General features: G+C 52.7%; 2 protein-coding genes across 3 annotated transcripts in view; both read left to right on the top strand.

Annotated features, from left to right (window-relative positions):
• WHRN (whirlin) overlaps positions 1-12,594 on the top strand; it is a 90,314-nt gene extending 77,720 nt beyond the window's left edge. For both annotated transcript variants that reach the window (XM_061426622.1, XM_061426623.1), the window contains 5 exons: positions 6,765-6,836; positions 8,280-8,817; positions 10,653-10,834; positions 11,338-11,460; positions 11,717-12,594. In XM_061426622.1, the coding sequence (XP_061282606.1) occupies positions 6,765-6,836; positions 8,280-8,817; positions 10,653-10,834; positions 11,338-11,460; positions 11,717-11,899 (1,098 nt within the window). In that variant the 3' untranslated portion in view covers positions 11,900-12,594. The remainder of the gene's footprint in view (positions 1-6,764; positions 6,837-8,279; positions 8,818-10,652; positions 10,835-11,337; positions 11,461-11,716) is intronic.
• Positions 12,595-18,138: 5,544 nt separating this feature from the next.
• AKNA (AT-hook transcription factor) overlaps positions 18,139-23,166 on the top strand; it is a 58,850-nt gene continuing 53,822 nt past the window's right edge. The window contains exon 1 of the mRNA XM_061426621.1: positions 18,139-18,219. The gene's annotated coding sequence lies outside the window, so the exon portion shown is untranslated. The remainder of the gene's footprint in view (positions 18,220-23,166) is intronic.

Here is a 23,166-nt window from a genome sequence, read left to right as displayed (position 1 = left end):
AATATTTAAAAAGAAAACATGTAGAACGACAAAGGAAACGTCATAAAATGTTGTTTTCAAAGATGGGAAGAAACATTGAAAGGTGTGCTTTTTTCTTAGCATGCCCCATAACAAGGTCTGATGGCAGGTCGGTAACAGCTGCAATTATGAGGCCGTGATGAGCATAAATGGCACTTTGCGGCATCTGCAGTGTGATATGAAAGAGCTGTGACAGTGTCCCAGGCGCTGCTGATCGCACAAAGCTGTGTTGCCTCCACTCACAATGGAAGGAGATGCTACATTTCAGTTAGAGGTTAATGAAAATAAAGGATGCAGGGTTTTTCACGGGCCTCTGACTCCTTCCTGAAGCCCTGCTTTCCAATGCCTATCCTGAGGACTTTTCTGGGCCTGACCTGGAGATTCTGCCTCATGCCCTCTGCCCGCTGAATGACATCCTTTTCTTAAGAGCGTTGGGAGGGAGATGCAAAGGGGTAGAAGGAAGCCCGGGCTGTGCTGGGACGAGGGACACCCTCATCTCGGGAGGACTTTGTGCGCTGGTTTCCCTGGGCCCTTTCTGCTTCTGTGCTTCGGTGGCCGAACATGGTAGCAGCAGTGGGCCAGCTGCTCCAGGACCCCGTGCTGGTTCCCACAGCCTCAGCCTGGTCTGCGAGCGCGGGCTCCCAGCGCTCTGTGAGTGCGGGGATTGTTCCTCTCCCCGGTCCTGTCTTCCACCCTTCCCTCCAGCATCCAGACTTCCACCCCAGCTGGTGCTCAGAGAGGCTGAGGGCTGCTCGATCGATGGGTCTCCACCAGCACAGCCAGCGCCCCGGGGTCCACCCCTTGATCCTTTTGGATCCCCAGACCTGTCCCCTTCACTCTGGGCAGCCCCACCACCTGCCAAGAACGCCAGGACTCTCCGGCTCCCCCCGGCTGCGGTCACTCCTGCCCGCCCCCTGCCACCGCCCACACTGTGGCTGGGCCAACAAGCTCCTCTTCTCCAGCTCTGGCAGGGCCACCGCCTCTGGCTTTTCCTCCTCGACCTCCCTTTGTCCTCCTCTTCTTGGTCTTTTCTCCCTGGCCTCCTCCCTTCTCTTGTCCCCTCTGATGCTCACTCCCCCTTCTCTAGTTTGTCTCTCTCCTGTGGCCCTCTTCCGCTCAGCAGCCTCCTGATGCGACCTTCCAGAAGCCCCTGTGACTCCCTGCCTCAGTTTTCCAGAGACAGAGAGAGGAGGGCACTCCCAGTCTCAGGCTTCTGGTGCATTTGGCAGGGGTGGGGGCAGAGGTGATGGGGAGCCTGTTGTCCAGACTTCAGAGTAAAGAAGCCAGAAGAACAAAGAGCTGGAAATAGCACCTTTATGTAACAGCCCTCCCCTTGTAATGAGAGGGCGGGGTTGCGGAGCCCAGGAATGGGCTGGGGGGGAGGGGAGAGAGAAGGGAGGAGGGGGCGGGGAGCAGAGATCCTTCTTCTGCTGGGGGTGGTACCTGGGCCACCCAAGGCCTTTTGGGTGTCCGTTTCCAGAACCGTGAGTCCATCTGGCAGAGGCCAGCTCGGTGATGGCACCTCGTGACTTCATATTCGCCCCACAGTGCCCCCAAACCAGACCCTGGAATATCTAGAACCCTGATTGGGCCAACTCAGACAAAAAAATAAAAATAACAAGTTCTGTCTGAAAGGGAGATTTCCTGAACCGCCACAGATTTGAGGAGGAAGGGGATGAGGGAGCCACCGCCGCAGGTCCTGAGAGCATCCCGGCTCTTGTGGGAAGTCCTCTCTCTGGATGGCAGACGCAGACCTTGAATAGGGCTCAGCTTTCTGCTCTGTCCTTGCTGTGTGACCTTGGGCAAGTGGCCTTCTGTCTCTGAGCCTCAGTCACCTCAGCTGTAGAACTGATGAAAAAGGGTCCCACCTGGCAGGATTGATTGAGCTGCCAGATCTAAACCCTCAGCTAGTCTCTGGCCTCCGTGGGTGCAGGAGGAGCCCCCCACCCCCATCCACTGAGCAGCTGGGGCTGAGAGGGGGATGGGAAGGAGGCCAAGATGCTCCGGCCGGCTCCTGCGTGAGCTCTGACCTTGATCCTCTTCTCGAAGCCTGTCCCGGAAGCGTTTCTGCTGACGCATCCCCCGGGTTCTTAGCCTGCTGTCTGCAGCTATTTCAGACGCACAAGGAACATGGCTCGGGGACTCGGGGCTCCTGAGCGTCTGGATTCGGCAGATGGAGTCTGGCAGGGCTGGGCTCCAACCCGTCTGCCGTTTGCTCCACTTCAGGCCTTCCTCCCAGGGCTGGATGCCTGTCCGCACTCCACCCTCACCCTCCCACCCATCCATCCCTGCCTTCCATCTTGGCTCCAGGATGCCATTAATAACAGGGAGTGACTGAGGTCAGGGGCCAGCGATGGCCGTGTTCTCTCTTGTTTCAGAGAGGGTCCTCCTCCTGGAGTCCCTTGGTTCCTACAGCATCTAATTCTGGGGTCCTGCTAAGGTTGCATGGGCTTTGGGGTCACCCTGATGTGGGTTAGAAACCTAATCTGCTGTAGAATAGTCCTGTTGCCTTGGACAAGTCACTGCTTTCTCTGAACTTAAGTGTAAAAATTGTGAGCTGGGACAATCAGAGTGCCTACCTTACAGGGTCATAAGGAGAATCAGTGAGACCATGTAAATAAAATGCCCAGCAGGGGCCTAGCATGCAGCAAGGCCTGCCGCAGTTTGGAGTTCTCCCACGCCCTTTCTAAGTCACAGCCGCCCTGTAGTGCTGGGCAAAGACGTGCTGGTGTTATCAGACTCTGGGTTCTTTCCTTGCTCCCTCCCTTTGGCCCTATCACAACGCCAGCTTCCATCAGTGATTCCGAACAAGAGTTTGTGGGCAGCTCCTGTGTGCATGGCCCTCTGGTGGGTCTTGGGAACACGGGGACCTGCTCATCTTTTATCCCCATGAGCTTTCCTCATAAGTCAAGGCTGCCTGTTAAATGCTTGTTGATCAACTAAATGAATGTTCAAAGCTCCTGATACCAGAACAGGACAGAATCCCATATCTTTGGCCCAACCATGGACTGTCACCTAAGCCCCCAGGGTGTCTGCAGGCTGAGTTTGGGGGCAGGTGGCAGTAGCTAGCTGCATTGCAGGTGATGGAGGCCCCTCTCGTCCTCGCTATTGACAGCTCCCAGGTCTCTGACCTCCTGGGGGCCTCCTGCTGAGGCCAAGGCAGTGACTGCCCAGTCTTGGGAAGTCTTTGCATGTAGCCTGCCTTGCCATTCACCTTCACCCTAGATGGCTTGTGTTGCCCAGGCGAACTGATTCCTGGGAGCACTGGACACGTTGCGGTTTTGGGGGAGGGGCTTATTGGAGGACCACTGTTTCTTTCCATCGATGTGCTCACCTAGGCCAGGGCACCTGCAGCCATTCAGTTCCTGGGGCAGATTTACAAGATCCCAGGATTCTAGTGTGACAGTCACCTCCCTTCAGATACTGTGCCAGGCTCTGTTTGGGCACTTTTCAAGTGTTAATGCATCCACTCCATGAGGGAGGGACTGCTATTTCCCCGTTTTACAGATGAGGAAAGTGAGGCACAGAGCAGTCCAGTGGGTTGTCCACTGTCACTCAGCTGTGAGTGGCAGAGCTGGGAGTGATCTCAGAGAAGCCACAACTGGTGCCTCTCAGCAAGGTGGGGAGGAGCAGCCCTCCCCTCCTCAAGGGTGCCCCTGTCCTTGTATCACCGGGGCTGTCAGGAACATCTTCCTGCGAAGCGGTATGTGAGAGATCAGGGTGGGGAGGGCAGGAGATGTCAGGATGTTTGCACAAGCCTCAGCTTTGCGGGTGAAAGGCAGTTGACCTGGTGTGACACTGCCGCAGAGGCGTCACAAGACCAGATGAGGCGTCTTGGGTGAGAAAGGCTCATGGTTGGGAGGACAGAGCATCTTATTGGCCAGTGGGTTCCCATGGTGCCTGCCCAGAATACTCAAGGCTTCAGGAGGCTTATTTGAGATGGGGATCAGTATGGAGTGACCTGGCAGCCTCTGCTCTGGGGGTATGGAGTCAGGGGGCTCCTCCCATCCCCCCACACCTTCACTCTCATTATACCTTCACTTTCATTCAAACCATCATCGCTGCTCTCCATGACCTACTGTAGCAGCCTGGCTCAATTCTCTGTCTACTCAGGCCTCCTCCCCATGACAGACAGAGTTATTGATTAATTCATTCACCCATCGATTCATTCATGGGTTAATTAATTTGCTCAGTAAATATTTATCAAGCAGTTACTATCCTGAATACTGAGGATACAGTAGGGACCAGGTGGTCACAAGTCCTGCCTTTGAGGAGTTATCCTAGTAGGAAGACATACAATGAGCAAATCAATAGTATCCCATCAGGTGGTGATAAATCTTACACAGAAAAATGAAGCAGGGTCAAGGGATAGACAGAGGTGTGGGGGTGGAGGGGGTGCTGTTTGAAACAGGGCTGGTCAAAGAAAGCCTCACCCAGGTCTAAAATGAAGGAATGAACCAGGAGTGCTCTGCAGGCAGAGCAGTGAGTGCAAAGGCCCTGAGGCAGGAACCACCCCGTCCTGCTGCAAGAGTAGCAAGAAAGGGCCCAGAATTCGTTGTGCCCAGTGAATGCAGTTTGGAATTCCCTCCACTTAAGATGGAAGGAGCCTGGAGGGTTATGAGCTGGTGTGAGACATCATCTGACTTGTGTTTCAAGATTACATCCTGGCTGCTGGGTAAGGAACAGTGATCAGTGCAAAGGAAAAAAATAAAGCAGGGCAGGGGTGAAGGTTGTGATTTTAGGTGGGGTTGTCAGAGTAGATCTTTTTGTGGAGGTGATATTTGAGTAAGGTCTTGAAGGAGGTGAACAAACAGAGCTCGCTTTGTGGATAGTTCTGGGGAAGAATGTTCCAGACGGAAGGGCCAGTATAAAAGCCCTGACATGCCTGCACAGCTCTAGTGTGACTCGAAGGGAAGTGAGCAAAGGGGATCTTCTTAGAAGGGAGACCTGACTACATCTCCATGGCAACCCACTGTCCTCAGGCTTAGGTCTAAGCAGCTCTTGACTGCTGTAGAACCGCTGAAGATTCTCAAGCATCCTCTATCCTCCCAGCTTTATGCACACCCCCCACCCTCTGAAACACCCATCATTCTTTACTTTTCCCAGCTTTAACCCATGCTCCTTCCTCCTGGATTTCCTGGATGACTCTTCCTTAGCGGCATTATATAACTGTGTTTCCTCACCCTGTGCAGCCTCCTCCTGGCTTATTTGTGTCGACCCTGCTCTCTCTAGGGCTTCCCAGGTGGGGCAATGGTAAAGAATCTGCCTGCCAATGCAGGAGATACAAGAGACTCGAGTTTGATCCCTGAATTGGGAAGATCCCCTGGAGTAGGAGACAGCAACCCACTGCAGTATTCTTGCCTGGAAAATCCCATGGACAGAGGAGCCTGGCGAGTTACAGTCCCTGGGGTCACAGAGTCATACACGACTGAGCAGCTGAGTGCGCACACTGTCTCTAAGCTACTGAAGGCAGGGGAGGTGTCTCACTTCCTCTAAGTCCCCAGGCCCTCAGTCAGGAGCACTGAGACTGCCCAGTATTAATCCCTGAACTTGAGACTTGAGCTGGGTGATGGTCAGGGAAGTTTGTTTGCAAGCCTGGGTCCTGTGGGGTGGAGAGAAGTGATTGCAGAGCCCTCAGGAGCCCCCTCAGGAGTTTAAAGAAGAGCTCTGCTCAACCTCCTGGTGTGGGGTGTCTAGCCATGGCCTCACGGCAGCTCAGTGTCACTTGAGGAAGCATTAGGCGTCTGGTAAGTTAAGTAGGAAAGTACTTTGGCCACCTCATGCAAAGAGTTGACTCATTGGAAAAGACTCTGATGCTGGGAGGGATTGAGGGCAGGAGGAGAAGGGGACGACAGAGGATGAGATGGCTGGATGGCATCACTGGCTCGATGGACGTGAGTTTGAGTGAAGTCCAGGAGTTGGTGATGGACAGGGAGGCCTGGCATGCTGCGATTCATGGGGTCGCAAAGAGTCGGACACAACTGAGCGACTGAACTGAACTGAAGTTAGGGAAAGAAGGAAGAAATGAGCATCTTTGCAAAATAAGCACCACTGAAACCATAACCCTTCCCCCCTCCCCCAGGATACACCATTAAAACCCTTAAAATTAAAAAAGAGAGAGAAGGACTTCTCTGGTGGTCCAGTGGTTAAGAATCCGCCTTCCAGTGTAGGGGACAAGGGTTCAGTCCCTGTTCGGGGAATTAGAATGTCACATGCCTGCCAGGGAGCAACTAAGCCCGCCAGCCACAGCTGGAAGGAAGCCTGGGCACAACAGTGAAAGATCCCGCATGCGCAGCTAAGACCCAATGCAGCCAAAATGAACGAGTAACTGATGAACTAAAAAAAGAGCTAGAGACCTTCCCTCTCCGCCCCTCACTTGCCATTTTCACACCTCCCTGGGGTTCTGAAGAGAGAACCCTCGGGTTGAGGAGTTGAGCCTGTTGAGCGTGGGCCGAGCTTCGGGGATTGCTAGTTAAGGCCAGAGCCACCCCGCAACGTTTCCACGTAATTCTGGGGAGGCCTGGAAAGTCTCCAAGAAATTGAACTCCTTGAAATTGATTTCAAAGTGAAAGGCAGGAAATCAACATTCATTTTACCATGTAAGTTCCCCCGGAGTGGGGCTTGTCAGGAAACACGGAAGCCCCACGAAGGTGTCTTAGGGCCTGCAGAGTTCTGTGTCCTAGAGAGCAAAGTGGTTTTCCCCTCTCAATGTGTATTTGCTCACCAGGCTTTCTTCTGTGTTCTAGAACACTCTGGACCTGGAGGAGACCGGGGAGGCCGTCCAGGGCAATGCGAACACCCTCTCAGACGTTTCCCTGGTGAGACCCTGCTCTGGGAAGACCCTTTCACTGTGTTTTCCCCCTCCTGGGTCTGCCTGAGGCTCCTGGGGGCTGGCTCCCTGGTAAGACCACAGGGAGAGGACTGAGGCCCTCAGCGAAGAGCTCTTAGCGAGTTCCAGGGATTTGAGGCAGGGCTGTCAGGCTGTTTGACTGTTTGCTGAGTTGGTGTTACTTTTGATACGTTATCTGAACATTATCATAGCAAGGACTGAAGCATGAAGTGTGTGATGAGAGCTCTCCTCAAGGAGGCCCTGTGACTGCGCTGGGAAAGGGGGTGAAACGTGACCTCACGCCCATGCGCACTCAGCAGCAGTCCGGGCAGCCTCGCTTTGTGATCTGACTCACGTGGCTTTCGAATGACCTGGGCTCTGAAGCCAGACTGCCAGGTCCAAATCCCAGCCTGTGCCGCTGACTGTGTGACTTTGGGCAAGTTTCTCAACTTCTCTGTGCCTTAGTTTTCCCATCTGTAAAATGGGGTGTAATAATAGTGTGAAAGTGAAGTTGCTCAGTCGTGTCTGACTCTTTGCGACCCCATGGACACCAGGCTCCTCTGTCCATGGGATTTTCTAGGCAAGAGTACTGGAGTGGGTTGCCATTTCCTTCTCCAGGGGATCTTCCCGACCCAGGGATCGAACCCAAGTCTCCCACATTGTAGACAGACGCTTTACCATCTGAGCCACCAGGGAAGTCCAATAATAGTGTACCACCCCATAAGCCTGTAACAAAGGGCAAATCAGGTATTCTAAGTAAAGCATTGGAAACAGTGCTTGCATGGCCATTAGAGCCTTGCCAGTGTTGGATGCTGGCATAGGGAGGGGGCATAGTGACGACAGAATCTGCCACTCACCAAGCACCTGCTGGATCTCAGGCCCCTTGCTAGTGCAGCACACGTGCTACTTCTCACCTCCCCACGACTCTGCTGAGTAGGTCGTTTCCTCCATGGCCCCGAGGTGAACTCAGAGAAGTGCTGTGCCCTGCCCAGGGCCACACAGCAGCCTGGCCCACCTCTGTCCACCTTCTACCCATCCTCTCCCATCAGTCCTGTCATATCTCTAGGCTCCAGGAGCCGTGATAATCCCCTAAAGAGAAAAGCCAAAGAGAGGCCTTTTCTGTTTTCATCTTTGCATCCCACCTCTAATTAAGTCCCGTTCCCTGTGACAAGCCCTGGCCGATGCCAAGATCTTCAGTTCCCGAAGGTAACGATGCCATCCCCAGAGACAAGATCCCGATGCTTATCAGCTGCTCAGATGCTAGGAGAAGTTTTCCACTCGGGTGTTGCATAATTCAGAGCAGCGTGGCCAGGAGCTGATAGAGCGAGGACGGAATTCCAGCCAGGGTCCGGCGCACTGGGGCGCTCGGGTCTCCCCTCTAACGGCCGCAATGGGCTCTGACTCCTTCTACTCCTGTTGGGTCTTTTGGCAGGATGATGTCAAGTCCACCTCCAAGGGGCTGCCTAGCTACAAGCCGCCGCCTCCCCCGCCCCCTCTGATCCAAGGCCACGACCACCTCCTCATCCAGCCGAGGAAGCCGGGCAGAGAGGACCTCCAGCTGCCTTCCTCCGCGTCTTCCCACTCGGGCATCATCTTCTCGGCTCCGCAGAACCGCAGCCCACCCGCGGGTACCTCTCCTGTGCCGGAGGCCCCCACAGCACAGAACTCACCCTCCTCCCCCATCTATGCCTCCATCTCCCCGGCCAACCTCAGCTCCAAGAGGCCGCTGGACACCCACCTGGCCCTGGTCAACCAGCACCCTATCGGCCCCTTCCCGCGGGTCCAGTCACCGCCACACCTGAAAAGCCCCCCTGCAGAGGCTGCGTTGGCCGGTGGTGGCCTTCCCCCACCCTCCCCCTCCGGCCACCCAGACCAGGCGGGCACGAACCAGCATTTTGTCATGGTGGAGGTGCACCGCCCGGACAGCGAGCCGGATGTAAATGAAGTGAGGGCACTGCCCCAGACACGCAGTGAGTACCGCAGGCCCCGGTGGGCGGGCTCGGGAGGCCGCTGCGCCGCCTTAGGGGTTCCCCACTGGGGGATTGATCTGCTCATTGACACAGCTCAGGTGGGGCCAGGTGCTCACCCAGGGGGAAGCCTTTGAACCCAGTCCTCCCCCATTAAGGGTCAGGGGAGCCGGGGAACAGGGCCCCGAGCCTGCCCTGAGGGGCTTTGGAGGCAGAGGCTGGAATGTGAGTCCCAGATCTGCCGTCACTGGCTGTCTGACTCTGGACGGCTGCTGGGCCATCCCATGCGGGCTGGAGCAGTTCTGTAACTGTTGCTGTAACAGCAACAGTTCTGCCAGCTGGCTGTGAGGGTGGGATTTCTCCTCTAGGACCCCCAGACCTGGTCACCCTGCACCCACCTACCAGTCTCCCCAGGAAGACTGAGCCTGTTCAGGGCAGGGGTGGCTTTTGTGATCTCTGTCCCACAGAGCTGGTGCCGAGGGACAGGTGGACATTGAAATTGTCACCTCTGGATCCCTGGAGGTCTCCTGGCTCGGGGCTGCAGGGTCACAGTGCAGGGTCCACCTTCCAGACACCTGGGAGGCCGGCCCGGGGCTGCAGCCCGGGGCTTTCAGAGGCTGTCCAACTGGGGAGGTGGCGGGAAGGGAGCGCTGGTTTCCACCCCGTAAGCCTGAGCCCACCATGAGGCCAGGGTCCGTTTTGTTGGATTCTGCTGCCATCTCGTGGCTAAGGTGACACATAAGGCCTGCCGTGGCCAAGGAGGGTGGGTGGCCAACCAGGTCAGGGGACATTTGCTGAGCGCCTGTGGTATGCATGTAAGGGTCGGACTAGGATGCGGAAGGCGGGGTCCCTGCATTCAGTAGCTCGTTGAGGGAAGGCTGCTAAGGCAGGATGTGGTGAGGGAAACCCGAGCTGTCCGATAGATGGCTCTGGACCTGGCACGGAGCCGGACACACGTGATGATCAAGCTGACAGGTGACAGCACTCTCCGTAAGCCAAGGACACTGTTCTTTGGAACGTGCCTGTGTTAGTAACTCACCCAGTTCTCTCAGCAGCTCTGTGAGGCTGGTACTGTTATCACCCCCATTTTCCACGCGAAAGAGACTGAGACGCAGTAATCGTGGAGCCAGGCAGGCTAGCGTAAGCCTGTTCACCCCATATGTCCTGTCTATTAGTGTTTATGGGATAGGCATCATTGCCCCTGGGTTGGAATCAGAACACTGGGGTTCAGAGAGGCTGTGTAACTCACCCAGGATTGCATAGCTGGTCAGAGGGGATTCAGACCCCACTGCCAGACCCCAGAGTGTCTCAAACTCAGGGGCCAAGCCATTACATACCTAGTGGAGTGGATTGGGTTTGACTATTGCACCAGAGGGCATGTTTCCTCCCCTTAGCTTAGGCCAGGTGGGGTCAGCAAGGGCACAGACCAGGCATGGCAGACCTTCCTTTTTTTTTTTTTTCCCCCCAGACCTTCCTGTTTTCCCCAAGAAGCTTAGAATTCCATTTTAACGTGAAATCTCCTAATTTGGATGTGTTGGTCCATCATTAAATATTGATAACACTAAGAGTTAAAACAAACAAAAAATCCCATATCTGTGGGCTGGATTTGCCTCTTGACTTTTTCTTTTTTTTTTTTTACCATTTTGCCAGAGGCTGTCAAGGCAGACATCCTGGAAGTGGCAGCCTTGGGGCCAGACCCTATTGGAAGGGCAGGTCTCAACAGGGGGAGGGTGGCAGGGAGTCTCTGCCCAGGGAATCCCCCGCCCAGCCTTCTGGCCTCCGGGAAGCCCTTACTGACCCCAGCTCTACAAACCCCTCTCCTCCTGTTCCCACCCCAGCCGCCTCCACACTCTCCCAGCTCTCAGATAGCGGGCAGACCCTGAGCGAGGACAGTGGCGTGGACGCCGGCGAGGCCGAGGCCAGCGCCCCCGGCCGAGGCAGACAGACGGCGCCCACCAGGAGCAGGAGTGGCAAGGAGACGCCTCGGAATGAGAGGCCCGCCGAGGGGGCCACCAAACCTGTAAGTGAGACGGGAGGTGTGCAGAAGGCAGGCGGGGGGAAGTCTGGTTGGGGGTGAGCAACAGGAAGTCCCGACCAGGGTACAGCTTGACAAGTGACTACAAGGGAGGTGCTGTCCGGATGTGGGTGTCCGGAGAGACCTCTGTGTTCAGAGTCTGAAGGCTGCTGCTCTGCCACTGATGCAGACAGGCCAGGCGCTGAAGGTTGTTCTCATGGATCATTAAACTCCCTTCCAGCGTAGGCTGGAGGTGAGGCAGTCAGGCCAGATTCAAGGCCTGTGGCCACCTCTAGCAGCCTTGGGGAAGCTGCTTACCCTCCAGAGCCTCAGAATTAGACAGCTGGGTGCACCAAGCGCTGTGCTCAGTGCTAGCACATGGCAGGCTCCCAGCAAAGGGCTGGAGTCTGCGCCCTGCTGACCCAAGAGCCTGTCATGGCCAGGCCAGCCCCCAGGCCAGGCCCACCCATCAAGAAGGCTTCCACTACTTTCCTTCCTCATACCTGCAGCCCGGGCTCTTGGAGCCCACGTCCACCCTCATCCGCGTGAAGAAAAGTGCGGCCACCCTGGGCATTGCCATCGAGGGTGGTGCCAACACCCGCCAGCCCCTGCCTAGGATCGTCACGATTCAGGTACATCCCCAGGGACCTGCTTGACCGTCTCTCCCTACCTCTGAGGGTCCCTCTCTCAGCATCCCCAGGGGTTTGCTATGCCCAGAGGAACCCGGCACCACAGGCAGCCTCCGGCTCATAGCACCTTGGCTCATAGCCTCAGTTTTCCTCATCAGGGCCGTGGACACAGACTGTGGTTCCCCTGTTGGCAATGGGGGGCAGTCCAGGCCAGCCCTGGGGTGTCCGAGGTTACATGCCCTGTGTCTCACTCCTGCAGCGAGGCGGCTCAGCCCACAACTGTGGGCAGCTCAAGGTGGGGCATGTGATCCTGGAAGTGAACGGGGTGACACTTCGGGGCAAGGAGCACCGGGAAGCCGCGCGCATCATCGCGGAGGCCTTCAAGACCAAGGAGCGTGACTACATCGACTTTCTGGTCACGGAGTTCAATGTGCTGCTCTAGGGGCCGAGGCCCGAGGGCCTCCCGCCTCTGCCCAGCCCCCGGCCCTGGTCCCTCCTCCCTCCTGGCACTACTGAGCTCCGTCGGGGGCTGGAGCTGCATGGCCAGGGTAGCAGGAAGACATCCCTACCCCCATTCCGTACTGGCCCTTTGGACCAGAACCGGGAGAAGAGAGCTGGGCGAGGCAAACAGAAGGTCAAGTCAGGGTCTGATGCAATGCCTGGTATACAGTAGGTGCTCAATACAAGCGTGAACCCTCAGGAAGGGGAGAAAGAAAGGGGAAGGGCGGAGCACCTGTGTCTTCACCTGAAGCCTCCCAGGGCCTGTAACTCTGGGTTGAGTGCTCCCTGGCCAGCTAGGACCTGGCCTATCCCCCGATGCAGGAGTCTTTGTCTGGAATGAAGTCGCGGAAGAATTCGTGGACGTGTCCCCCAACCCGGGGGGCCTCTTGCGGGACCTTCAGTGCCACAAATAAGCATCGAGCACCCCCATTCACACCCCTGTTTCTCCTAGCTCCTCATCCCCCATGTTATTTATTATTTATTTCCATCGCACACCCCTGGGGATCGCAAGACCCCAGCTTCCCACTGCTCCCCCAGCCTATCCCAGAGGCCTTGCAGGTGACCAGCGACGTCAGTGTATTTATATACAGAGCTTATGACTTTTAATTTTTCAATAAAGAGATCTGAACAAGGTTAGGATCCAGCGTGCTCTGTGGCCTGCGTGTGTGGCTGGGCTTGCTGTGGAGAGAGGGGTGGGTAGGACAGATGGAGCACCCAGACATCACATCTTCCCTGGCCTCCCGTGGCTCAACCTGGGTCACACCAAGCGTGTTGCAGGGGCACTGGAGCCACACTCACGTCTTGGAACACCTTCCCTGAAGGTTATAGATAACATCTTTAGATCAAAATGCACAGGTATATATAGGTTTTAATAATGCTGTACCCCTGAAACGTATATAAGAATATTTAAAATACACAGGTATGTTATGAGACGGAATGCACAATGGGCATGAATATTATAAAACACAGAGAGGGGGCTCCCCTGGTGGCTCAGTGGTAAAGAATCTGCCCACCAATGCAGGAAGCAAGGGTTCAATCCCCGGTATAGGAAGTTGCCACATGCCTCAGAGCAACTGAGCCTGTGAGCAACTATCGAGCCTGAGCTCTAGAGCCCAGGAACCACAACTACAGAGCCCTTGCAGCCTATATAGCCCATGCTCCACAATAAGAGAAACCACCACAGTGAGAGCCTGTGCACGGCCTGAAGAGTAGCCACTGCTGGCCGAAACTAGAGAAAAGCCTGTACAGCAATGAAGACCCAGTGTGACCAAAACTAAATAAATAAATAAAATTATAAACACACGGGCACACACAGAGGTGGCCTATCTTAGGGCGGATCCCAGAAACTGGCTCTGAGACGAGGATGTGTGTGCAGGTGATTCACTGAAGCAGCGTGCAGGGAGGCTGGTAAAGCAGTGGGTGAATCAGAAGTGAAGGTGAGGAACGCAAGCAGGATGTGATTTCAGGTGGAGTCCTGGGAGGACAGCTGCAGCCTGGTCCCACGGGGGACACTGGAGTGTAAGTTCCACTTAGAGTTGTCTCCTCTCAGGGCAAGCAGGCAGGGCCTTCAAGTTGTCGGTCTTTAGACAAGGTCTGGGGAGAGGGAAGAGGCAGTGACTTCCCAGTCGCTTCCTACCTGTGCACACGAGGCTGGTGCAGAAGCCAAGGGCAGTGGGTATGAGAAGCAAAAACACATGAAGGGGGCAGAGAGGAGAGGGGCCCCACTACCAGCTCCAGTGCCCACTTCCTCCATCCCCAGGCTTTCTCTGGGGAAAGAAGAGTTTGAAAAGTCCTGCTTTGTCCAGCCGTGTCCAGGAATCTACTAGAAATGAGTTGGGGCTGTTGATTCTACAGACTTTTACTGGATCTTGCTCTTAGCTGCTTGTGTCCCCTCCCCAGCTTAAGGAGTCCGAGGCCAGAGTCCTGGCTTCTGCTTGACCTCTGAAGCAGCCAGTAACCCCCAAAACCCCAGCCCTTCCCATGGGACTCTGTATGCCCCTCCCAATGCTGGTACCCCTGCAAGAAATAACCCTCGCCTGGCTGCAAGAGGGCTTTGTCAGGCCCCAGATCTCCTGGCATCAAATTCCACATCCTGTGTGGTCACAGGCAGGTGATTTCACCTTTCCGAACCCAAGTTCCTAGTCTATGGGTGTGGCAGGCTGAGTAACGGCCCCAGAGATACCCGGATTCCTGTTATGCGTGAATGTTACTTTCTGTGGCAAAGAGAGGTGTGCTTATTTAGGGCATTTAAATGGAGAGGTTATCCTCGATCATCTGGGTGGGCCCCATGTAATCACAAGGGTCCTTGTAAGAGGGAGGCAGAGGGAGATTTGACATAGGAGAGGAAAAGGTGTTGTGATAATGGAAGCAGAGGTTGCAGTGATGCAGTTCTAAGATGGAGGAGGGACCATGAGCCGAGGAACACAGGTGGCCATTTAGAAACTGAAAAAAAGGCAAAGAAACAGATTCTCCCTGAGAGCCTGCCCAAGAAACCTGCCTGCCGACCCCCTGACTTTAGCGAGGTGAGGCTGATTTTGCACTTACGACCTCTCTTTGGAAGAACAAGTTAGTGTCTTTTTTTTTTTTTTTGGCCAAGCAGCATTGCATTCAGGATCTCACTTCACTGGTCAAACCCACACTCCTTGCAGTGGAAGCATGGAATCTCAACCACTGGATCTCCAGGGAAGACCTACTGTTGTCTTAAACCATGAACTGGTGGTAATTTGTTACAACAGCCACAGGAAATAAATACAATGGGGATACTGCCACTCGCTTCTGATGGAGGCTGGGATGCTGTGTGTGGGCTCAGAGTCTGCCCCAGGGAGATGATTGCAGTCAGAATGATGGTGAAGAAGGAGCCCTCTGACCTTATAAACCACATCTTTTCTAGGCCCAAGTCCTTGTGGATCTGTTCTGAATCCAGAGGTTTTTTTCTGTTACCTACTTGCAGTATGAATTTCAGGCCAGTCAGTCCTGGGTGTTCATTGGAAGGACTGATGCTAAAGCTGAAACTCCAGTACCTTGGCCACCTCATGCGAAGAGTTGACTCATTGGAAAAGACTCTGATGCTGGGAGGGACTGGGGGCAGGAGGAGAAGGGGACGACAGAGGATGAGATGGCTGGATGGCATCACTGACTCGATGGACGTGAGTTTGAGTAAACTCTGGGAGTTGGTGATGGACAGGGAGGCCTGGTGTGCTGTGACTCATGGGGTCACAAAGAGTCGGACACGACTGAGTGACTGAACTGAACTGAACTGATTGGCCTGCTCTACGAACTCCAGGACAGGTCATGACTTCTTGTGTCTTGAACTAGCCATCTCCCCACTCAGTCCAACCCCAGGGGTCTGGGAATTCCTGGCAACTGCTGCCTGCCGTCCCAAATTTGTTCTCTGAAAAAGAACAAGAAAGAGTTTCTGGAACTGTTGGTTCTGAAATTCCTGGGTCTGACTCCAGGACTGTAGGCCATTGGCTGTGAGGGTTCCCCTCCCAGTGGAATTTTAAGCTTAAAAACATACCTTTGTAAATGGGCTTAGAAAGACCAAGTTACTTGCTCAAATTTGCATAGCTAGTGAGTGGTAGAGGAAAAATTTGGACCCACGGCTACCTGAGGTTCACCATGTGAAGCTCCAAGATAATAAGCAGATGTCCTATTGCCTTTGAAAGTGAAGTCTCTCAGTCGTGTCCGACTCTTTGCAACCCCATGGACTGTAGCCTATCAGGCTTCTCCATCCATGGGATTTTCCAGGCAAGAGTGCTGGAGTGGATTGCCATTTCCTTCTCCAGGGAAACTTCCCAACCTAGGGATCGAACCCGGGTCTCCCGCATTGCGGGCAGACACTTTACCGTCTGAGCCACCAAGGAAGCCCTTTGAAGGGACCCAAAATAGTGGGCTAAGGCAGCTTGGATATTGGGAGAGTGAGGGGCCAGAGGTCCATCTGGCCACATACATGTCTGTGGCCCTAATGTCTTTACTCATTGTGTCAGAGCTGGGGGAAGGGGGTAGGTACAGCTAGAAAAGTTCAGGATCTGCTGCTAGATGAAGGAGAAGGCAGGAAGAGGGCAAGTTTTTGGTTTGAGACTGGGCCTGCCCAAGCAAGTGCCAAGCTGGCCTTTATATCACTTGGAGCCCTCTCTGCTTGGGAGAAAGCAGGGTGAGGGCTGGAGTAGCCCTCTGTGAGGATCATAAGGACAGAGAACAAGGCACCTCAGACAGTCCAGAGCTCAGAGTCTGACATTTGGACTCAAATTCTATTTCCACCACTTCCTGGCTTTGTGAGCTTGGGCAAATCACTTAACTTCTCTGAGCCTCGTATTTCTTCTTTTTTTTTCCATCGCCATATTTGTTAATTTTTAAATTGAATGTTGTGTTAGTTTCAGGTATATAGCAAAATGTTTCAGTTATGTAAATACAAACACACACACACACACCCCATACATATATATATATCCTTTTTCAGATTCTTTGCACTATAAGTTATTACAAGATTTTGAATATAGTTTAGCAGGTCCTTGTTGTTTATCTATTTACGGTAGTGCGTATCTGTTGTGCTTCCCAGGTGGCACTAATGGTAAAGAATCCACCTGCCAATGCAGGAGACATAAGAAACACAGGTTGGATCCCTGGGTTGGGAAGATCCCCTGGAGAAGGGTACAGCAACCCACTCCAGTATTCTTGCCTGGAAAATCCCATGGACAGAGGAACCTGGCAGGCTATATAGTCCATGTGGTCTCAAAGAGTTGGACACAACTGAAGCAATTCAGCACTCACACAATGTGTATCTGTTAACCCCAAACTCCTAATTTATCCCTCTCCTGCTTTCCCCTTTGGTAACCTTTGTTTTCAGTGTCCATGAGTCTATTTCTATTTTGTAAATAAGTCCGTTTATATTTACACATACAATTGGTATTATAATTTTCTCATCTTTAAATTGGGAGTATAATACTAACCTAACTTGTGAGCTATTGTAAGTCAGTAAGTCAAGTCGCTCAGTCGTGTCCTACTCTTTGCGACCCCATGGACTGTAACCCACCAGGCTCCTCCATCCATGGAATTTTCTAGGCAAGAGTACTGGAGTGGGTTGCCATTTCCTTCTCCAGGGAAGCTTCCCAACCTAGGGATCGAACCCGGGTCTCCCGCATTGCGAGCAGATGCTTTACCGTCTGAGCCACCAGGGAATAATTTGTGAGCTATTGTAAGGAGTAGCTAAAATGTTTGTTCCTGGGACAGAGTAAAGCTTCAGTGCATAGAAGCTGTTACTATGATTACCATTAGATATGTGTGTGGGGGGTCACCGAACCTGGGGGACTGGGAGGAACTTTCCACCAAAAGGAAAGAGAACTGTGCTGTAACACAGCTGGATACCAGACCTTGGGCAGATCACTTCCTGTCTCGGGGCCTGTTACAAGCCTTTGCCCCTGTGCAATACGATTGGTCGAGGAGCCCTTTAAATTACTGTCGCTGATTTATTTCTTATAGGCCTGGTGCGATGTTTATTCATTTACTCCCTTCAGAAACCCTGTGAGGTGAAAGTTAAGAATCCCGTTTACCTGAAGTTCAGTGGCAGCGAGCGGCAGAACTGGGGCGAGAACCTAGGCCAGTTTGACACCTTACACTGTCATCCTTCCCGGAGCACTCTAACTGAACAATGGATTATTTCTGTCTCGTTCTCACTGCAGGACTTTAGGCAAGTTTCCATCTCTGCCCAGGCCTGCGTTTGCCTGCTTGTCTAAAAGATGGTTTCGAGTAGAACACACTCGAGGGGTAGTGATAATACCTACTTACCTTATAGGCAAGGATCGGACACTGGAAGAGTTTACAACCGTGCCTGACACATAAGGGCTCTAGAAAAGTTTATTATCGTTACTGTCTTGTTTATTATTCGCTTCCGCCATCAGAGTTTATGGATTCTTCTTCACTGCGGTTCTGTGAAATCCTTCACAAACGTCTTAACTCCAGGCGCCTCAGTCTCCCATCTGCGGCTGGGCGGGTTTCAGAAGAACACGCAATCTCCCAGATTTGAGATTTTCAGTCCTGGAGCCTGGAGCCTACGTCCAAACCTCTTGCGGCGGGACATAGGCTGCCACCTCTCAGCGATTGGTGGAACATCCAGAAACCCCGCCTCCCGGGGCCGTGCCCGGGCCGTCATAGGCCGGTCTCGGGATTATGCAAAACATCGCCGCTCCGCCCCGCGCCCGGATTGGAGGCCTTTGTTTGCCGCTCAACTCCAGGAAACCACCCGCGCGCCGCAGCAGCCGGCAGGTGAGACCCTGGGAGGGGTTCGCGGTGGGTCTAGGGCGGGTCCTGGCCTCTAGCCGGGTCTCAGTTTCTCCATCCGGGAAATGGGGAGGAACAGTGGACAGCGTCGGTGGGCTCCGATCTACAGGGACCGCGCAGCTTTCGGCCTCTCCCACGTGGAAACCCCTGCGCTCGGGAAGGAGACCGATCGCCGCTCCGGGAATGGGAGGGCGCTCTGGATGGGCTATGGGGTTCGAGTCCAAACCCCGCCGGCCTCGGTTCCACCCTCTGACCTCAGTTTCCACCTCCGCGCAATGGGGGCGTTGGCTTTTTCTCTCCCTCTCTCTTCAACTGGGGCTGGTCACAGGGAGGGGAGGGGTCCCAAGGGAATCTGGGGGTGGATCTTGGCTTGGCTTATAGCTGTGTTTGGGTTGGAGGTGTGGCCCGTGTAGCTGTGGTTACCCGGGAGGTGGGACTTCTCTGTCTGTCCTGGGATTTGTGTGGTATTCGCTCACCCGGCAACAACCTGCGCAGCGTGACAATCCCGAGCCGCGCGCCCTCCCCGGACAACTAACGCAAGTTTCTTTTCCTATTTTTGGCAGGGGTAGGGAGGTAGAGCAAGGCCCAGCATGAGGGTGGGCCACTGTGACAGTGGTGGGATCTGGAGCGGACTGCAGGCATAAGGCCAGCCTCTCTTGTTACGAAGGTGGGGACACTGAGGCCCAAAGAGGAGCTGAGGCTTGCCCAAGGGCGCGCAGCGGGGCGGACGCAGAGCTAGCTTCTCCCCTGTGTGATGGGTCTGGCACTAGTAGAGCCGGAGCCTTCTTACTGCGCCACCTTGGACAAGGCTCTTCCCTGCTCCTTTCCCTGGCTTTCGTTGAAAGAAATGACATGTTGGCACGGATCATTACCTACATTTGGAAAGTGTCTGCTTCAAAGTTAAGAAAGTTGAAAAGGAACATTGCTGATAACTGGGCTATTTTGGAGCTGAGAAAAGAAGCCGAGATAGGTTGCAGTGATAAGGGGCATTGTTCCTGTCCTCTAGAACACAAGGAGAAGAAATGACTGAAAGTGAAGCATGAAGGACTGGGGTTAGATACTTAGAGGGACTTCCAAAGAGACATTTCCAGGCACCTCCTTTGGAGTTGGTGGGTTTTATTTTTTTGGCTGTTGTTTTGTTTTGTTTTTTCAAAAAACAGAATTGCTACCTATCCATTTGAGGGGCCCTAGTCTGGCTTACTTACCAATGGGGGATGGACCCTGTGGTCTTTGGAGGATTATTTATTCTCAGGGGTGGTCTCTGTTCTTCAGAAAGAGGGAGAAGATGCCCATGTGAGGCCTTTAGGCAAAGGCCCAAAGTCCAGAGGTTTGCATTTGAAACATGTGATTTGGGTTGTTTCTTGCAAGGGGGTTTCATCAGCTCCCATCAGTCCACAGAGTCCACCAGAAGTGCCAGGGTTTCCAGAGAGACTGGGAATGGTCCTGGCACTGTGGCTGGCATGCTGAGAGGGTATTTTGGAAAGTGGTACACACCAAAGACATTTCAGTGTACCCCCATGAAGTAGGAAAGAAAGAGTATTTTTTTGTTTTTTTCAGCATCCGGCTGAGTCACCAGCTGAATTCCAGGCCTTTTTGTGTTTCCTCAGTCCCGGAGGGAGGTGGGACAGATCTGAAGACTGGGAGTTAGAAGACCTTGGATCGAATCCTCAGCCTGGCTTCAGTTCTGAGTGCCTTAGCTTCCCCCTTTGCAAAATGGGAATGGTAATGACATTTTAAGGCTCAAGTGAGGTGGCATCACAGAAAGTTTGGTTCAGGCTACATTCTAAGTTTGGCGATGGGGACACTGAGGTCCACAGAAAGGAAGGCATAACAACAATAAGACCGTTAATAAAACAGAATGCTGTCTTCCAGCTACTGTGCAAACGGTTTTACTGCATCAAGTAAAGTCTGGGAAGGCAGGAGTTTTTGTGCATCTTGTCCCCAGTCACCCTCTCCGTGCCTAGTACAGAGCTCTACCACGTGGTAGGTACCCTGTATATTGTTGTTGATCAACTAGTGTTCACAATGTTGCCATAAGATGAGTGCTGTTGTTTTACATTTTACAAATGAGAAGTTCGTGATTCAGACAGGTTAAGTCACTCACCTGAGGTCACACAGCTCTTCTTTGGGGTTAGTCTGCTGTTATTTTTGGATGTTGCAGGGGTGTGTCATCTGGTGAGAGCTGATTGAATGTATCTCTTCCCAGTGCTGTGTTCAGTGATACTGTGTTGATAGCGTGAAATTGACCATAGTAAGGGCATTTATATTATAGAAATTAGTAAAGGCCACGGTTAAGGGCTTTTTCTTTTCCTTTCTGTCTTTCTTTCCTTCCTTCTTTCTTTCTTGACTGAGCCATGGGGCATGCAGGATCTCAATTCCCTGACCAGGAATCAAACCCAGGCCCCCTGCGGTAGAAGCATGGAGTCCCGGTCACTGGACTGCCAGGGAATTCCCATCGCCCCCCACCCCTCCTGCCATGCTGTTTTTAAATAAGAGAGCTGCATGTGAAGTGTATTGGGTCATGAAAGACTGGCCTTTGCATGACAGCCAAAGTTGGCCAAGGCCTGCTCCCCACTACTGTTCCCCTGAAGTGCAGAATTTTGGAAAGTAACTTTTATGAGATGAGGCTGCTAGTCTGTGATGCGAGTGGTGCAATGCAACAGCCCTCTGACTTGGGAACGGGTTGTTACAAGCCTGAATTCCAAGCCAAAATGTCTAGCCTTTAACCTGAAAGTGACAGCAGCCACCAATGACCTTTAAACCGGGAAAGGCTTGGTCAGATTGATGCTCTAAGAAGATTTACCCAGCAGCATGTGCTGAAGGTATTGGAGGGTGAGCTGGGGGCAGGGCAGCTGGGAAGAAGCTCTGGTTGATCAGAGGAGCCAGGAGAAAGCTAACAGGGTCCCTGGTTTTCTTTTCTTTTTTTAAAATTATATTTGTTTATTTTTACTTGATTGAGGATGATTGGTTTGATTTCTGCTGTACATCAACATGAATTAGCCATAGGGATACATATGTCCCCTCCTTCCTGAACCTTGCTCCCACCTCCCACGCTTTCCCACCCCTCTAGGTGGTTACAGTTTGCGTTTCCTGAGTCATACAGCGGATTTCCATTAGCTATTTATTTTACATATGTATATGCTTCCATGCTACTCTCTCCATTCATCTCACCCTTTTAACAGGGCCCCTGGTTTTCTGAGCGCATGTGCTAAGGCTGGCAAACACTATCCTATAACTTTTGAAGTGAAACTGGGTCTCCACTTCCCAAGCCATGCTTCCTCATAAGCAAGGCCCTGAGGACAGTGTTGCCCTCCATCTGTAGATGAGGCTATAGAATATATGTTTGGAAACATATCAGAACCACCAGATTTGGACCCAGGCCTCTCAGCCCCCGCACTCTCACATTTTTCTTTTTTAATTTTATTTTATTTTTAAACTTTACAATATTGTATTGGTTTTGCCAAATATCGAAATGAATCCGCCACAGGTATACATGTGTTCCCCATCCTGAACCCTCCTCCCTCCTCCCTCCTCCCTCCCCATACCATCCCTCTGGGTCGTCACATTTTTAACCTCTTGGTCCCTCCTCTGTTCCAGCCTGCAGTCCCATCTTAGTCTGATCTTCCTTGCCAAGTGTCGGCCAAACTCCAGCTAGACCGTAGGGAGAGACTGCCTGCCCCCAGAGGTGGTCCTGGACCACGTCCCTAGATCCTCACCAGCATTTCTCACATCCTCCACTCCAAGCTGAGCCTCTTGTGGGGGAGGGACCAGTGATCAAAGCCAGACTTGGGTGCCTAGCTGTGAGTCTTCTTAGAGTCCTGGGACCACAGCCAAGGACCAAGGAGGGGCCTCAGGGGTCAGGAGGTTACTTTCCGCCCTCTGCCGTCAAATCAGGGATTCATCTGCAGGGTAACACTTTACTTGTGGGTGCAGATCCACTCTGCCCCTGTTGTGCTGTGGGACTTTGGGCAAAGGGTATAACCTCTCTGGGTCTTTTCTTGTCTGTTAAATGCGTGATTATGAAGTTCCAATGAGACGACACATGCCGTGTCCTGAGAGGTTTAGACTAAGGCTGAGGCTGGGATTGCTTCCTTTCCTTTTTGTGATCTTCACATAATCCTACATGTTGCATAATGGCTATGTATTATTTATTCATGATAAGCCATGTGAAAAAGCACAGGGTCAGAGTCTAAAAAGAGGAAGAGAGGAGGTGTGGGATGGGGATACCGAAGAATGTCAGAGCTGCGAAGGCCCTGGAAGAGCCCAGCCTTCCCCGCTTTCACGGGCAGGGAAACGGAGCAGGGTCGGGACCAAGGTCACATCAGAATGAAGACCTGCGCAGCTGTGCGCCACTGGCTTGTGTTTGTTTTGCTTTGTTTTTTTACCAAATAGTGAAAGTTCATTTTACTCTTAAAATAGCTGTTATTTTAGAAAATACACATAAGGAAAAAGAGTAAATTTGCCTTAGTTTTCTACCTAGTAATAATTATTGTAAACATTTTGGAGGAATTCTCTTTTTCTTTTCCTGTTTCCCTCCTTCCCTCCATATTTTAGTGTTTTTCTTTAATGGACTCAAATGAGATATTTATTATTTTCTAATTGGCTTCTTCACTTAACATGTGACGGTTTTTTGCATTACATTATATTCTTCTACAATATGACTGTTCCTCACTGCATAATATTCCTTTGAGTGGAAATACCATCATTTATCTTTTTAATGATCCCATTATTGGACACCGAGGTTGTTTCCCACCCTTCCACCACCTGCAAAGTGATTAAGATGGTAGTGTCTGGTTTCAGACTACTTGATTCAAACCCAGCTTCCTCTCCTGGGACATGGGCATAATAATTCCTGCCTCCTTGGATTGGTATGAGGATTAAATAATGAGTTTCTAATCCATGGAAGGGTCTTTATGTAATAGGTGCACAATA

Source organism: Bos javanicus, chromosome 8 (genome assembly GCF_032452875.1).
Source record: "Bos javanicus breed banteng chromosome 8, ARS-OSU_banteng_1.0, whole genome shotgun sequence".
Lineage (NCBI taxonomy): Eukaryota > Metazoa > Chordata > Mammalia > Artiodactyla > Bovidae > Bos > Bos javanicus.
This window is presented reverse-complemented; position numbering and strand designations above follow the sequence as displayed.